This window comes from Narcine bancroftii, chromosome 1, assembly GCF_036971445.1.
Source record: "Narcine bancroftii isolate sNarBan1 chromosome 1, sNarBan1.hap1, whole genome shotgun sequence".
NCBI classification, from domain to species: Eukaryota; Metazoa; Chordata; class Chondrichthyes; order Torpediniformes; family Narcinidae; genus Narcine; species Narcine bancroftii.
Window position 1 is genome coordinate 77,936,832 of NC_091469.1, and position 18,369 is coordinate 77,955,200.

At 38.9% G+C, this 18,369-nt stretch overlaps 1 protein-coding gene across 2 annotated transcripts in view; it reads right to left on the reverse strand.

Annotated features, from left to right (window-relative positions):
• Positions 1–230: 230 nt before the first annotated feature.
• LOC138760207 (beta-1,3-galactosyl-O-glycosyl-glycoprotein beta-1,6-N-acetylglucosaminyltransferase-like) overlaps positions 231–18,369 on the reverse strand; it is a 58,682-nt gene continuing 40,543 nt past the window's right edge. Inside the window, exons 2-3 of one of the 2 annotated variants that reach the window (XM_069930557.1) lie at positions 17,769–17,869; positions 231–11,117 (exon numbers count right to left, since the gene is read on the reverse strand). In XM_069930557.1, coding sequence (XP_069786658.1) covers positions 9,699–11,024 — 1,326 coding nt within the window. In that variant the 5' untranslated portion in view covers positions 11,025–11,117; positions 17,769–17,869 and the 3' untranslated portion in view covers positions 231–9,698. The remainder of the gene's footprint in view (positions 11,118–17,768; positions 17,870–18,369) is intronic. The other variant, XM_069930553.1, reaches the window with a different exon arrangement.

The window sequence follows — 18,369 nt, forward strand, 5'->3', positions numbered from 1 at the left end:
ATGTTCATTGTCTGTTGTTTTCTATGTATAGGTGACTCAAGTACTTGCCTATATACTTTCTAAATGTTTTGAATGATCTTGTTCCATCATCCACTCAGACAGTGCATTCTGGATTTCATCCTCTCTCTGTGTAAACAAAATCTTCCTCAGAACCTCAGCATGTATGTGTCAATAGATGAAAATAACAGCCTTGTGATCACTTGCATGAGATTTTTTATTAGACACACAGCACAGCTTTATTTAAATTACAAAAAAATTCAATTGGCAAGTTTACAATAGTCAAACAGGTTTGAGATATTTTTATTTTCAAAGTGTGAAAATATGAAAGCAAGCTAAAAAAAATAAGTCAATCATCAAAACATTTTGTTAAAATACTCATAAAAATCTTTTTGGTAATGCTTTATACATGATTTTGTTAAAATATTTTAATAAATTGATTTGCACTTTGGTTTCAAGACTGTTTTAAGTTTAAATTTGTTTTTAAAAAATAATTAAAAGTAGTCTTTCTTGTTAAATTAAGATTTTTGCATCAGCCAATGTGCTGAGTGCCTATATCCTTTTTGCATTAACCCACAAATTTAACAGTAGTAGTTATGAAGGAAGCTATGATTCATGAATCAATTCCATCAAATCATGAAAATCCTATATTTATTTTCCCCTTTAGAAGTATTTATAGACATTATTTATCCACTATCTCCGATTCAAACATGTAATTTTAATTTGCATACAATAAATTATCACAGTAAATTGTCTCACCATTATTCAGTAATTTGACTTAAAGACACTGTATTTTTCAGATAATTTATCCAGATAAATTTTATATTAAAAAAATTAAGTACAATCAGAAAATAATATGCTTTACAAACAAATTGGCCAAAGGCAGATTTCACTTGTCCTGTTTTGAGTTTAATGAGGCAGCATTATTAATAATGACTGCAGGAATTGTGGTTCACGTTAATGTGTATCACTGAGAGATTAATATGCAGTGTCAATGTTTCATAATAATGATCTTTGAGAAACACTGGGAAATCACAACAGTTAACTCTTGTTATGCATTTTAACTTTAGTTGTTAAGGCACTGGGCTGCTTTTCATCTTCAGTTCCATCTCACTGACAATATTGGTGATACACTTTCCAACCTCTTCTCTGCCACATTTTAGAGGGTCCTTCATGCAAGTGTCCCAAGACGCAGTGGAAAACAGGAAAGGAGGGTGGAAAATAAATGGAGAACTAGTGCTAGATGTAAAGAAAAAGGGAGGCCAGAAAAGGAAAACCTTTGGATCCACTGTGCAACTGTGGTAAGCAACCTGGTTACATAATAGCAAATTGTCCTGTGTTAAAGATAGAGAAAGAAAAGGAAGCAGCAGGCAGATGTTTCTATTCAAAGAGATGAAGCATATGGAAGTAAAGAAAGGGCTGGTTTTGCTGGAAAAAAATTAGGAAGGAATTCAAACCTTTTGTGTCAGAGGGTAAGGTTTTGTTAAAGGAAGGGAAAAGTCCTTCGTGATGCTGGGGCAGCCCATTCACTTGTGTAAGATGGCGTTTTGGAGTTTGGTGATAAGACTGCCACAGGTAAAATGAATTTCATTTGAGGTTTGGGGAATGATTTAGAATTGATATCTCTGCACAAGATATTGTTGGAATTAATGGCAAGTTGGTTGAAATAGACAAGTTGAGCTGAAGAGCCTGTTCTGTGCTGTATGACACCATGACTATGACTCTCTGACCAATAGAACGTTGGGAATCTTTAAACCTCCTTCCAGTAGAGAGCCGGAAGGCACAGCTTGAATATATTTAACCCTGTGGACTCTGGCCATTTTTAACCTTTCATAATTTATACTCCAGATGGGGTCCATGGGTAAACTACAATATGAACAGCAGTATAAAACAGCTGGTGGTTGGGAATAAAATCAGTCCCAGGAAGCAGGGACATGGAGTATGTGCACTTGTTGGTAGTCCCTGAAAGCAGGGACATGGAGTCCAAAAGGTTAAGTTTGAAGTAGATTTCTATTCAGCAAGGTAATCAAGAATTGTGGAGAAAAGGTGGGAATGTGGACGTGAGGAACGGTGTTGAAGGAAAAAATCTCCAGACGCTGTGATTGTAGTTTGCACAAAAACACTGGGAAAGATCAAGTCATTCAGCTTTTTTTTTGTGTAGCAAAGATAAAGATACATAAGCAACATTACAGACCTGAGCCCTTCATTAAGTTATGAGCAAAGAGCAAGCAGATGCCTCAATGAAATAGTGGAGGGAGGGGCAAGTAAGAGGTCATGGGTGGATATAGGTTGGAGGGAATGTGAAAAAGCCTTACAGTCTAAAGTGGTGAGAAATGATAGGGGAATAGCTCTCTGAATGGAAAGGGATAGGGGTGGAGGAAAGGACATACGGGATGGGGAAGAGAGGGAGAGAGGGGAATGGCCTATTAGAAACTGGAGAAGTTGATGTTTATGTCATCCAGTTGGAGAGTGCCCAGACTGAATATTAAGTGTTGCTGCTTGGTTTGGCAGTGCATGAGACAGAATTGAAATGGTTGGCCATTGGGAGATCCCTGGCATTCCTGACACTAAATCATCTCAATTGAAGATATTGTGTGCAATTTCAATTGTGTGTCTGAAATCTTTATTATAAAGTGTATTATCATAAGGAATGTCAAAAATGTGCTGGAGGTCTGATCCTGATGGATCTGATGGACAACAGGAACATTTAAAAGACTCTTGGATAGGTATGTGGATGTAAGAAAACTGGAGGGTTATGGGTTGTGAGGTTAGAGTAGGTTTGCATAGGTCTGCACAACATTGTGGGCTAAAGGACTTACTAGGTTGTTCTATGTTCTTTTTAACTATTGGACATGGTACTGAATCTCAGAGTGAACTATTAACATATTTAAAAAGAGGAGCTGGGTGAATTATTTTTGGCTGCTCAGCTTCCATATTTATGAATGGGATTACTGACCTTGATGGAAATGATGAATAAATGCAAGTGGATCCTTTTAAAATTAAATTTTAAATTTAGACAGAGAGCATGGCAACAGGCCATTTCAGCCAACGAGTTCATGCCACCCAATTTACACCCAACTACAACCTCCGGTACATTTTAAACAGTGGGATGAAACCAAAGCTCCCAGAGAAAACCCATGCAGACACGGGGAGGACATACAAACTCCTTACAGGCAATGCGGGATTCAAACCCCAGTTTAGATGGCTGGTGCTGTAAAGGCATTGCGCTAACTGCTATGCCAACCGTGCTGTCTTTTCATTTAAACAATGAAACAGAATGCTGTAAGAACTCAGCAGGTCGATCAGCATCTGTGAAGGCAAAAGCTAAGTCGACATTTCAAGGTGAAACCATGTGTGAGGACTGACATTCAGATTCTTTTTGTTACAGACTCCAGCATTTGAAATCTCTTTTGTTCTGTTCTTTTTTCTTTCCTAATTTCAAATTATATTAATCATTCAATTACTTTCATTTATAATTTTTAATTCTCTTATTAGAAGGATACCCATAATTAATAATTATCTTATAAGCACAGATGAAATGCTGGAAAGTTGGTGTATAGTAAATGCCATCTACGAAGGACCGCAGGAAAAATCCTGGTAACTACAGGCCAGTGAGCCAAACATCTATGGTTGGTAAGTTATTCGAAAAAATTGACATGCGGTTGGATGGATATGGGCTGGTTAGGGAGAGTCATCATGGTCTTGTAAATGGGAGGTCATGTTTTACAAATCTGAATAAGTATTTTGAAGATATGACCAAGAAGGTTGACGAGGGCAGAGCTATAGATAATGTACACATAATTTCTAGCAAGTGGTAGGCTGATCTGGTAGGTTATATCACATGGGATCCAAAGTGATATAGCAGGATGGATAGAAAATTATCTTCATGGAAGAAAGAAGAGGGTGATGATGGGAGGTTTTCAGACAGGAGGCCTGTGACTAGAAGTGTGCCTCAGATTCAGTGCTGGGCCTATTGCTCTCTGTCATCTATATCAGTGATTTAGCTGAAAACCTCCATAGTGAGATTAGCAAGATTGCAGATGACAATATAGTGTCTGGCATTGTAGACAGTGAAATTGCAGCAGGATCTTAATTGGTTGGGTAGGTGGTCAGAGAATGGATGAAAAGGAAAGATGTAAGGTGTTACAGTTTGTGAACTCAAACATAGGTTGGATTTACACAGTAGGGTTCTGGGGTGTGTTGTGGACAGAGTGGTCTAGTAGAGGTACATAGTACCTTCAAAGTGACATCACAGGTAGATAGGTGGTCAAAAACCACTTTCATCACATTGGCTTTCATTGGTCAGAGTACTGAGCACAGAGTTTGAGAGGTCGTGTTGCAATTGTATGAGATGGTGAGGCCCCATTTGGAGCATTGTGTTCAGTTTTGGTTATTGTGCTTCAGGAAAGATATTGTCAAACTGGAGAGGGTGCAAAGAATATTTATGAGGAGTGGCCCAGTGAGTGAGTAGCCTAGTGCAAGAGTGGGAGGGGGAGGGGGAGGGGAGGGGAGTGGGGGAAGGGGAGGGGGAGGGGAGGGGAGGGGAGGGGAGGGGGGAGGGGAGGGGGGAGGGGAGAGGGGGAGGGGAGAGGGGGAGGGGAGAGGGGGAGGGGAGAGGATAGGGGGGAGGGGGGAGCCAGAAGTTGTGGTCCAGAAGTGGGAATGAGGCCCCGAAAAGGGATTACATAGTTAGGGAAGGTTGAAAAGCAGGACCTCAAGGGTGGTAATCTTGGGATTCCTGCCTGTGCCACACGCTAGGCTAGTGAGGGTAGAAATAGGAAGTTGTGGAGGATGAATGTGTGGCTCGGGAGCTGGGGCAGGCTTTTAAATTTCTGGATCATTGGGATCTCTTATGGGGCAAGTCAGACCTGTACAAAAGGGACAGGCTGCACTTGAACTGGAGGGGGACCAATATCCTGGCTGCCAAATTTGCTAGAGCTGTTGGGGAGGGTTTAATCTAGTTTGGCGGGGGGTGGGAATCAGAATGAGAAAATGGATTAGGGAGGAAGAGCATCTAGAGTGGAAGGAATGGAGGGAACAGAACAAAAATATAAATGAAGGAGGGAGGGAGGGAGGAAGGTAAAGGTAGTTGGTAACAAAAGCAGTAAATGTAGAGAACAGTCTCTCAAATGCATATATTTTAATGCAAGGAGTATTGTAAATAAGGAGGATGAGCTTAAGGCATTGAAATACAATATTGTGGTCATCAGTGAAACTTGGTTGCGGGAAGGGCATGTTTGGCAGTTAAATATTCCAAGATTCTATTGTTAGGCATGATAGAATTGGGGTGGGGGTGTGAATAAAAGGTGAAGAAGTTGCATTGCTTATTAAAGGGAACATTACAGCAGTGCTGTGGCGAGATGGTTTAGTGGAATCGACCATCAAGGCTATTTGGGTGGAACTAAAGAATGGCAGAGGCATGAACACATTAATGGCAGTGTATTATAGATCAAATGGGCTGAGGGAATTAGAGGAGCAAATTTGTAAGGAAATTGTGTATATATGTAATAAAAACAAGATGGTAGTTGTGGGAAATTTCCAAACGTTAACTCGGACACCCATACAGTAAGAGGGCTGGATGGGGTAGAGTTTGTTAAGTGTGTTCAGAAAAGTTTTCTTAATCAAGACTTAGAAGAACCTACTTGAGAAAGGGTAGTATTGGATCTCCTATTAGGGAATGAGGTAGGTCAGGTGACAGAGGTTTGTGTTGTGGGAACACTTTGGGTCTAGTGATCACAATACTATTAGTTTTAGGCTAGTGATGGAAAAGAATAGAGTTGGATTAAAGGTTGAGATTCTTGATTGGAAAAAGCAATTTTTGAGGGGATGAGAAAAGATTTAGAGGGTGTGGATTGGGATATATTTTCAGGGAAGAATGTAGCTGATAAATGGTGGATATTCAAAGGAGAAGTTCTGAGAGTGCAGAGTTGGTATGTCCCTGTGAGGATTAAAGGAAAGGTTAGAAACTGAAGGGAGCCTTGGTTTTCAAAAGATATTGGAAACTTGGTTTGGAGGAAGAGGGATGTGTGCAATAGGAATAAACAGCAGGGGATGGATGAACTGCTTGAGGAATATGAGGAGAGTATATAAAAAAAACCTTAAGAAGGAAATTAGAATGGCTTAAAGGAGATATGAAGTTGCTTTGGTAGGAAAAATAAAAATAAATCCAAAGGGTTTCTATAGGTACATTTAAAGTTAATGAGTAGTGAAGGATAAAATTGGACCCCTTGAAGATGGGGTGGGGGGGGGGGGGGTAGGCTCGACGAGGCCAGAGGAGATGGGCAAAATTTTAAACATATTTTTAATTCAATATTCACTAAAGAAAAGAATATTGAGCCAGATGAAGTGAATAAATACGGTAGGGAGGTCATAGATAATACAAGAATTAATGAGGAGTTAGTGTTGGCTATATTGAAAAAGATCAAGAAGGATACATCTCCAGGTTCTGACAAAGTATTCCCTAGGACCCTGAGGGATGTTAGTGAACAAATGTGGGGGCGCTAACAGAAATATTTAAAATGTCACTGGCCACAGGGGAAGTGCTGGAGGACTGGAGGATGACTCGTGTTGTTCCGTTGTTTCAAAAAAAGGATCCAAAAGTAGACCTGGTAATTATAGGCCTGTGAGTCTGATGTTGGTGGTGGGTAAATTAATGGAAAGTGTTCTTAGAGATGGTATATGCCACTATTTGGAAAGACCGGGATTGATGCGGAATAGTCAGCATGGTTTTGTATGTAGTAGATCGTGACTACAAATCTTATAGAGTTTTTTGAGGAGGTTACTAAAAAGGTTGATGAGGGGAAGGAGATGGATGTTGTCTATTTGGACTTTAGTAAGACTTTTGATAAGGTTCCCCATAAGAGGATAATAAGGAAGGTGGAAGCATTAGGTATTAATGATGAAATAGTGAAATGGATTCAACAGTGTTTGGATGGGAGATGCCAGAAAGTAGTGGTGGAAAACGGTTTGTTGAATTGGAGGCCAGTATCGAGTGAAGCACCTCGGATTGGTACTGGGTCTATTGCTGTTTGTCATTATATATTAATGATCTAGATGATAGGATGGCAAATTGGATTAGTAAATTTGCAGATAATACAAGGGTTGGTAGTGTTGTGGACAGTGAGGAAGATTATCAAAGCTTACAGGGTGATATAGGACAGTTAGAAGAGTGGGCTGAAAGATGGTAAATGAAGTTTAATACTGATAAATATGAGATGCTACATTTTGGTAGGACTAATTAAAATAGGACAGATAATGGGGAATTATAATTGAGGAGTGCAGTGAAACAAAAGGATTTGAGTCATGGTACATCATTTGAAAGTTGAATCACATGTGGATAGGGTGGTGAAGAAGGCATTTAGTATGTTGGCTTTCATAAATCAGTTGAAATTGTACAAGGCATTGGCGAGGCCAAATTTGGAATATTGTGTGCAGTTTTGATTGCTGAATTACAGGAAGGATATAAACAGTATAGAGAGAGAGAGCAGAGGACGTTTACGAGAATGTTGCCAGGGTTTCAGTGCAGGGAATGGTTGAGCAGGCTGGGACTTTATTCTTTGGAATGTAGAAGTTGAAGAGTGATTTGATAGAGGTATTCAAAATTTTAAGGGGGACGGATAGAATCAATGTGGATAGGCTTTTTCCACTGAGAGTGGGGGAGATTCAAACAAGAGAGCATGGATTGAGAGTAAAAGGAGAAAAATTTAAGGGAAACATAAGGGGTAAATTATTCATGCAGAGGGTGGTGGAGGTATGGAATGTACTTCTGGCAGTTGTGGTAGAAGCAAGATCAATGTTAATATTCAAGGAAAGGCTGGATAGGTCTATGAATGGGAGAGATGAAGAGGTATGGGCCAAATGTGGGTCAGTGAGACTAGGTAGGACATGATGTTCAGCACGGACTAGTAGGGCAAAACTGGCCTGTTTCTGTGCTGTAAATGGTTGTATGTTGCCAGGTTTCATTGACCTGAGCTGTAGGGAGTGGTTGAAAGGCTAGGGTTTTATTCTCTAGAGTGCAGGAGAATGAGGGGTGATCTCAGTGGGGGAGTCCAAAATCATGAAAGGAATAGATAAGGTGTACACAGAGTCATTTGCTTAGAGTTGGGGAATAAGTAACCAAAGAACATCGATTTAAGGTGAAGGAAGAGGGATTTAACAGGAATCTGAGGGGTAACTTTTTTTTTAATACACAGAGGTTAATTGGTGTATGGAGCAATTTGCCAAAGGAGTTCATTGAAACCACTATTATTGCAATGTTTAAGAAACATTTAGACATATACGTGGATAAGCTCAGTTTAGAATGTTATGGGCCAAGACAGGCAGGTGAGACTAGTGCCGGTGAGCCTGTTTCCATGCTGTATGACTATAATTCTGTTTTAAATGTTTATAATCTCAGATATATTTTGCAGAGTTGAGAAGGTCTTTGGCAGCACAAGGCATCAAAAAGGCTATTAAGACAATGTGGGGATATGTGAATGGTACAGCACTAAAACAGGCCCTTCTGCCCACCTTGTTCATGCTGACCATCATGTTCTCTCCACACCAACTCCATTTAATACTACTTGTTTGTAACTCACAATGGCTTGGTCTCATCTTTGCTCATAGAACACTCCAGTGAGACCTCTGTCAGTGAGCCCCATGTGACTAGTGCTGGCATGGAGTCGTATGGGGACCCAGGACGGTCAGGATTAAGGCCCAATTTAAAATTGCAGTATTTAACACTCCAGATTGTAAACAAAAGTGCATCATTAAACATTCAGCAGCAAAATAACATAATCTGAGGGGTAATAAATAATTAATCAGCAACCTGATGTCAATGTCAGAAGTAAGTGAGACAGACATTGCTTATAAAATCTTACTTTGATTTTGTCCAAACTTCAATAAAGTTATAAAATATTTCCAGTATCAGCCTGGAAATTTTGATGGAATTAAACTTTAATGAAGTAAGGGTGTATCAATTTTAGGGAATGCTGGAGGTAATTTCAAACCCAAAGCCAGGCATGTGAAGTTGAGGAGCATCAAAAATGTCAGTCTTTCAAATTCCACCCAACTTGCCCATTGCCAGGCCTACTGAAAATGGGACAGCTGAGCATCCAATCCCAAAAGACTGAATAATTAAATATTATGGTTGTTGCCGGACATTAAAGATCATATGGGTTTAACCCTTGCTATCCTGTTTCCCTTGCTATCCTGTTTAACCCTTGCTATCCTGTTTCCTGAGCTATTAGATATGGTAACCTTGGAGGAAAAGGTAAGATCCCTCAGAGCACTGCCTATGGATCAGAAGAAGCAAGAGCACATCATACTCTTCCCTTTCTCTTCTCAGCTTGCTTACTTTATCTTGAAATCCCTCGCCAATAGGAACTGAGCCTATCCGTCAGCTTGGCTTCACAAGAAAGAACAAAGGAGATAACTCCAGCTTCTTTTTTCACACCGCCACCTTTAAAATTAATATCAGAATCAACAATTTTGAAATAGCTCTGATCATCATTGATATTTAGCGAGATTTGTAAAGGCCTTTGGCGGTACAAATTGTCCAAAGTCTATTAGGGTGACCAGGAAGTGTGAAGGCTTAAAGCCCAACTTGACATCTTCCTCAACCCTTTCAATCAAATCAGCTATTTGATTCCAAATTAACCCTTTTATGTTCTTCATTACATTAGGGAAGCAGAAAAATGAAACCATCTTTTGGAAGATAATATCTATGAATAGTTTAAAAGATGGGAAATAGCTTTGTGCCTTAGATACTCCTCTAAGCATTGAATTGCAACATTATCAATTGCTGTATCAAACTTATTGGCAAACAAGTGATGCTGCTGTAACATCCACTTCAGATCCCCTGCTCCATATATGCACACAGCACGGACATGTTCACCAGTACAGGGCGGATAAGGTGCTCCTTTGGAAATGTCACCTTCTAAGTAACTCCATTTTACCAGCCTTGCTATAGAATGCATGTCAGAGGTGTCAAATTTATTACTGACTGGGAATGACCCAGGGACATTAGGCATTCTTTGGAGGGTTGCCCACATGTGTTCATCAGGACTGTAAGTGTCCTTTTCCCATTCAATAAACTTTAGTATTTTTGGGTTTCTCCATAAATATTCCACAAAATTTCGACTAACAACAAAGTAGGCGCTTCCTGAAAACATTGGAGTGTCTATTGGAGGAGTTTCTTTATTATTTCCTGTATTTTTTAAGACTCCATTCACTATGATATGTTGTGTTTTCCATCTTGCTTTTTTTTGGGGCGAAGTATTTTCTGTTTCCATGCTGTTTGCTCCTTTTAAGGCTTTGAGCATTTGCACCATTTCCAGATTGGTTTTTATAGGGAAATCCATGCCACACAGATTAATCATGTATTTCCATCTTGAATTCTTTTGTAGGAGATCCTTCATGCAGTTTACATCAGCCTGAACCCTACTCCAGGATGCATAGATTATGGACTCAAGCTGACTAGCAATAAATACATTATCGAAGCATGAGGCAATGCTCTTAACTGCATCATAGAAAATCAAAGGTGATTTTTGGTCTACATGAATACAGTAAAAATTTTGAGGTGTATATATGGAACGTAAAAGTTTTTCAAACATGTCAATTTTATGATGGATTACCATGGAATATGCTATTGGAAATTCTTCTTCCTCTTTACTAAGGGGAAATGTGATATATTTTTGTAACTTAATGAAATTGCCACAGTGTTTGGTCAAGTTTATGTAACCTTGCTCGCTCAGCATATTACGATTTTTATATACCTTTGATATTGACACAAGTTTAGCTCTTCTGATTGTCTCTTCATCACCGTTGATAATGTTTGTACAGTTTACATAAAATCTGGGATCGTCTTCGATGAGCTCCAAGTTTTGGAATTTGTTTACAGAATATTTATCATGGCTTATAAGAAGTATCAATGTTACCAAAGAGATGATTCCTGTTAAAATCCACTTAGAGAGCCTGCACCTGCGACAGAGACGCCAGAGTTTTTTATACAGCATTTTTGATCCAGTTGCAATATCAAACTCTCTCATCCAGATCACTTTTCCACTTAGCCAATCGGATTTTCTCTACGTCGTACATTTGATAATCTCAGAAAAGATGATTCTCTGGTATTCTTGAGATAACTGTAACAAAATAAGGTACAAAAAAAAATTACACTGCTTGCTCAATAAATAAATTGTTATAAATACTCAAAATTAATGGCACAAAAACATAGGCTTCAATTTTTTAATTTAAAAATCAATAAATGTTTTGAGAGAATTAAGCCAATTTCTGATGCAAGTGCACCTTGTCTATTTATTAATAAACTTCTTGTATATAGCTTATAGAGGAGTATTTTAAGAATGCTAAATACAAATTACAGTACATTAGTAATGGTTGCTCCATACATTCACACCTTCAAGTGCTATCGAACCATAAAGTCGTGAAGAACAATTAAGACTTGAAAATATGTAGCATTTTTACATTACATCTGCAATAATAATTGATAAAATTTTGATGATGGATAATTAAGGTTTAATTATAATTGCTGTTAAAAAAAAATAAAGGCAAAACTAACTGAGTGATAACTAGATTAATGGAACACCACATTACTTAACAAAATATGTCAGAATGGAAAATGTCAATTAATTTTAGGTAATTACTTTGAAACTATAACAGAAGCACAAAAGGTGGGTTTAAATATTTAATTGAATTTTTGATATTTTATTTCTTCTAAGGTCTCTATATTTTCAATACTATGAAATATAGTAATAAAACTCCTGTTGAAGAGCTCTGGTCCCTTTCTTTATTTCTTTCAGTAGGGGATTAGTATGGGTGTGGGGGTCCTGGGTAGATGTGTATTTCTATCTTTTTTTCCCTTTTTTTTTTATAATTGGACACGTATTGGGATTTGAATTATACAATTGTAAAATGAATGAATTTATTGTGGCTTTAAATCTATAAATAAAATATTTTTTTTTAAAATCTTTAACAGAAGCAGATTACAGACCTTAACATTCCTCTGAACTGTCTTAATCCCCCAACCATCCATTTCCTTTCAACCCCATGTTTATCTATTCCCTAAATTCTGACCCTGTCTATACTTTAATATGATTTTAATTCTCAAAATTCTCAAGGTAAAAATAGCTTCTTCTGCTCACTATTCTAGTTTTCACTTTTAATTTAATCTATATGCTTTGACTTATCAGTTAACATTTCTCAATTGATAGAACCAGCCTTCCTAAATATTATTTTCATAAGCTCATATCCTCAAGTACCTTAGTGTAACCACATTTCACCATCTTGGTGTATTTCTTGTGTTATCCATTATATTTTATTGTTGCTTCAGATTAAAACCACTTCCTTGTTTGATAATATTCCACCTACATTTCATCCATGAAAGAAACACTGGATACCAAATGTATTACAAATGCAATGCAAAAATAATTTGATTTCTTTAATCAAATGCATGTTATGGACACTGAAATTTTAATTTGACATTTTATAAAATCTAAAACTTGATGTCAAGTTGTACAATGCATCACCCTAACCCTATAATAGAACAGCAACACTAATACAGTACCAGCATCAAGGGTTCAAACCTGTCTCTCAGGTTTTTGTACATTCTCCCTGTGACGTGAGGGTTTCCTCCACGCGCTCCAGTTTCCTTACACCATCAAAAATGTATATAGTTGGTAGGTTAATTGGGTATCATGGGCTAGAAGAGCCTTTTATCATTGTGTACTGTTAAAATTTAATTAAAAAAATGATTTAAAAAAAAAATGCAACTATTTATTTGGCAGTTGCTGCATTGTGTAGACCAGAATACATTCAGATTCAAAAGAATAAAGTTTGCTGGCACCAAAAGTCCAAATAGGAGGTGATATTTAAAACTAGGTTCCATGGGTGACATATTATAAATAATAGAGCACATTTCCAAACAAACAAGTCCAGTTCCCATTTGCAATGCTGCCAACCTTGACCTATTTTTGAAAACAAAGAAAAACCTATTTCTCGTCATATGTATCCCTTGATAGCAAATTAGAATTTAAATTAAAACAGGTAAAACAATGTGTGGCTATGTGTGACAATATAAAACAAGTTCTGATCATGATGTAGCAGGTGGTTTTGTATTTCTCCAATTTCTATTTCCAATTTAAAAAAAAAGGCAGTTACATAACACATTGGCACTTAATGTTATCACAAAGGCAGGGCTGCTGCCTGAAATCATGGTCTTGTTGCCTGAGAAAACTAGGATTAAAATAGCTTCAGTATTGAACCTGCTCTCTGACTGACTCTCCAAACAACATAGTTTTGTGTGCAGAAAAGTGGAGGACTCGTGAATAGAATAAATGAAAATTCCACAAAACAATTAAGGTCTCTTCTCTTTAAAATATTTTATTGATTTTTAATAAAGGACATACAAACAAAAAGGGTACAATTCAATTAGAATGGACAGTTACATAAACTAAAAAAAATTCCATATGTCACTAACATCTAAATTGTAAATCATATCCATAATTCATATTCTAAATAGTATACACCTTTTGTTTTAGAAAAAATAAACAAATAGTATAAAAAAAGGAAGAAAGAAGATAGTGGAGGAGAAAAATTTAAACCCCTGACCTAACCATGTCGCAAGATACTATATATGACTGATATTAAAAGAAAAAAGGTAAAAAAAAAAGGAATGTGGAAAATATACAAGTCAGACAATTTAATTACTTTGGAGTGAAATTATAAAGTAAGATAGTGAGTCATAAATGACCCCCATAACTTCTGAAATCTTATATAAGAATTATCAATTGAATAATATGACAGAATATAGATATGTTTTGGGGGGGATAAATTGGGGCAGGTTTGTTAGTGAAGGACACATACAAACACTTTAAAACAGATCTTATTTAAAATACTGGAGCTCTGCACATGCTAGACATGTCGGAACCAACAGTCTTTGCAAAAGCTTTGGAGAGTGCTCAAGACATTTCACTAATGGATTGTTGTTTACAAAAAGGCAACAGATGAAAGAACTTGTCGGAGTCGCATTCTGTCTGGAGTGGAACTTGCTATTTTAGGAGGGTCATGTGGTTTTGCAAGCAGAGAGAGTAAAACAGCTTTTCTCTCAGAGAGAAAAAAATAGAGTATTCAGTTCTGCAGTTATACAGTCAGCAGCAGCAACTGGGACTGGAACAGGACAAGCTGGCAAGCTTGTGGAAAATACCATTTGGAAGAGAGGTTGTGAGTGCTTGGTTCAGCCTGGTCAAAACCCTTGTGGTTCATGCAAGAGGAGAGGATTGGCTGTCTAATGTTTCACTTGAAATAAAAGAAACAGAAAGGAATTCTGTGGTGACCTGAAAGAAAGAGGTTATCATCTGGAGAACCCTGATGGGGCAAGTTTCTTCAGCAAGACACTGAAGTGACTGGTTACAAGGAATCAGTTGTGGGTGCCCTGGAACAACAAATCTCTCCTTGAAAACTAACAAGAGTCTTCCTGAGTGGTAATCTTTTACTTTGCATCAAAGCCTGGTGAACTTTATAAATGTTAAATTCTGTACACAGTATAAGAATTGCCTGCAACCAATGAACTTGGAGGAATGAGAAGTGAGATTGGACTGTGAATCAAAGAACTTCTCTGAACTTACACACACACATTACATACATGTGCGCTTACAATTAGAAGGGGGTTAAGTTAGGTTAGTTAAGTCAATAGTGATAAGTTAGAGTTTCATCCTGTTTTCATGTTTAAAGATAATTAACAACAATTTTGTTTAAGTAACCATTTGTCTTGGTGAATATCTATTGCGGCTGGTTTTTGGGGTCCTCTGGCCTCATAACATTACTGAGAATTCGATCAAGGTGTCGTGGAACCTGGCAGCTGGGAGGCAACAGACCATCCAGATTTCTCAACTCTCCCACAAAACCACTCATCTGTTCCCCAAACTAGTGAATCCCCTATCACTACTGCTCTCTTCTTCTCCCTCCATCCTTTCTAAGCTGAGGATCCAGTCTCGGTGTCAGGAACATGACCTCTACAACTTGTCCCTGGTAGGATGTCCTCACCAACAATATCCAAAATGGTATACTTATTGTTGATGGGAATGGCCACAGGTGTGCTCTGCTCTCTCTGTCCATTTCCCTTCCCTCTCTTGACAGTCACCCAGCTACCTGCTTCCTGACTTTTGAAGACCCTGTCTCCCTGAAACTCCTCTGTATCAACCCCCTTTCTCTCAAATGATCTGGAGTTCATCCTGCTCCAGTTCCCTAACACAGTTTGTCAGGAGCTGCAGCTGGATTCACCTTTCTCAGCTGTAATCATCAGAGAAATTATGCTGTCCCAGATTTCCCATATCGTCCAATCAGAGCAATCCACTCCTCTAGCTGACTCCATTGGCCACTCCTAATTTAAATACCCGTCACCTATCCTTACCTCACTGGAAGCAAGATCATCCTCAGCCTCACCTCACTGAAGCCTCTTAAACCAAAGCCTCAAAGTACCACTCCTACACTTGACCACTCATACACTGGTCACTTCTCTTCAGCTACCCCTCTTTTTATTAGTCCCTGCTAATTGTCTCAGGGAGTCAAACCCACAAATCCACACATTGTTTAACCCTTCAGTTGCCCTTCATGCTCCTTTTAAACCACACTCCCCTCAGCTGCTTCCCTGCACTCACTGCTCTCCGAGTTGTTCCCTCCTCCTCCTGCTTTGAAGGTCCCATGTTCCAAATGTCCTGATTCCTCACTCCATGCTCCTTTTTAAACCACATGTAGCAAAGATAAAGATACATAACAATGTTTCGAGTTTGAGCCCTCCATCGAGGTATGAGCAAAATGCAGGCAGGTGCCTGAAGAAAATGGTGAGGGGAGGAGAACAGGCTCACAGGCAAGAGGTAATAGGTGGATATGGGAGGGAGGGCACAAGAGAAAAACACTGAGGTGATAGAATGAAGGGATAGTTCTCTGAATGGAGAGGGAAGGGGTGGAGAACTAGAGGAATGGAGACAGAGGTATTGGAAGGAGAGGGAGATAAGGGAGTGGCCTAACAAAAACAAGTTGAGGAGGTTTGGCAGTTCATGAGGCCATGTTAGCGTGGGTGTGGGGCACGGAATTGAAATGGTTGGTCACTGGGAAATCTCTGTCATTGCTGCAGATGGAGCAAAGATGCTCAATGAATGGTCTCAGGCACTGCTAAATAAGGCCACCTGTAAATTGGAGCAGCAACATGTCTAGGCACTCTCCAAATGGAAGACAATAACATCACTTCTCCAGTTTCTGTTAGACCACACCCCTCTCCAATTTCCTTCAGCTCCTCATCCCCTTTGCTCTCCAATCAGAAGGCTATTCCCTCCCCTATCACCTCTCAACTTGCTCTTCTGCCCTCCCTCCTATATCCATCTATGACCTCTTGACCGTGGGCCTGTGCTCTTCTCCCTGCCTTTCCCCTCCATTTTATTCAGGTGCCTGCCTTCATTTTGCCCATACCTTGTTGAAAGTTACAGTCCAGAATCATTGATTATGTATCTTTATCTTTCCTACATAAAAACAAATTTAAAAATTAAAATCGCAATGTGACTTGCTGAGTTCCTTGAGCAATTTTGTGTAAACCACCATCACGAGGCTTTGGAGGAAATATGTGAAATCAGTGATGACGTGCCAGAAACTTAGTTGTTAATTTCCCCAACATGTTGCAATCGACTTTGTAAATTTTCAAACCTTGGAGCTAACACACTCTAAGTAGCAAGTTATGCATAAAACACTTGACTCCTTCAGGCCCATGCCTAACTTCAAAATAAAGCTTGATTATTCACTTCAGAAACACTACATTTCTTCATGAAATTGGAAGAGATTTTAATTTGAATGCAGCCACACTGGTATGTTTCCTGTATTATCTCTTGAATCTTTGCAGGATGTGATGATGGTGAACATCCCTGAGCAGATGGTTCATTTGAAGGATGAATGAATAATATCTTGGTTCAGTGAAGCCCATTTGACTTCGCCTGAACATTGGATAGAAATTAAACATTGGAAGAACTATGCAGTACAATGGCAAAGGCAAAGGGATGATTAGTGTTTCTGGTTAGGACCCTGAATTAGAATTGAATGGAAATAGCCAGTATACAGGGAATGAGATGGGAGGGTGAGAGAGAGGATCACTGATGATGAGGGTGGGAAAGGGAGATGATGGATAGATTGAGCCTGGTGGGAGATAGGGTTGGGAAGGGTGTTGAAAAAGAGTGATTGGTGAAAGCAAATAAGTAAGGGAGATTAGTCAAATGGAGTCAGGTGGAAGTTGGTGGGGGAAGAGTAGAAACAGAGGCCGATTGGTGACATGGTACTGAATAAGGAAGTATCATGGGCAAATGGAATGAGGTAGGTGGGTGGGAAAGGATGGGCCATGCAAGAAGAAACTCAGGTGGACAGGTATGTAGATGGCTAGATTGGATCAATTAGGGGATGGTGATGCTGAGGTAATAAAGGGGAAGGGATAAATCAGTCACATATGCCCATTTATGGGCAATATCTCTCTATACTTTTCTTATCTATGTCTAAATTAGCAGTTCTCAAGCTTTTTCTTTCCACTTACATACCACCTTAAGTCCCTTACTAACCACAGAGCACCTATGGCATTGAATGCCATAGGTACTCTGTGGTTTTTAAGGGATCGCTTAAGGTAGTATGTGAATGGAAAGTGAAAGGTTGAGAGCCACTAATCTAAACGACACAATCGTCTGTTGATTTTTTGCTCATACATCGAGGAAGGGTTCAGGACCAAAATGTTAGAAATATATCTTTACCTGTGAGATCGGCCGAGTTCCTCCAGAATCTCTGTGTTTTGACTACAATCACAATGTCTACAGATGTTCATGTTTCTCTGTTAAAGGTGAATGCTCATTACCTATAAAAAGGAGACAGGCTCTCAAAGACTGGCCATTTTAAGAAGGGATGCTTTTTGGTCCAAGTGTTGCTGGTGGTCTAAGTGAGGGGTATGGTGAATACTGGGCTTCAGTGAGGAGGGTAAGCAGCACCAACATGAAGGAAAGGTAAGGATTCACTATTTCCTCTTTCCTAAGACAACCAGTTTTATTTTCCTCTGAATGTTTTAGCCATCCAGGAGCTCAGAATTATGTCATACTCCTCCTATGTAAAACATAAGAACTCATAGATACGGAGAGTATCGCTGTTATCTATGTGTGCAGAAAGCGAATCCAGCTGCAACTTCCATTAGTCTGCATCACGAAACTTGAGCTGTGCATGGATTTGCTTTGGAGCATCTACAATGCTGAGAAGGTGCCAAAACCTCATAAAAACCAGATCAGGAACAGTTAACCCTGCATGATTAGACTTAAACAACCAACTCATTTAAGGATTCTTACTTTGCACATTATTTATTATAGA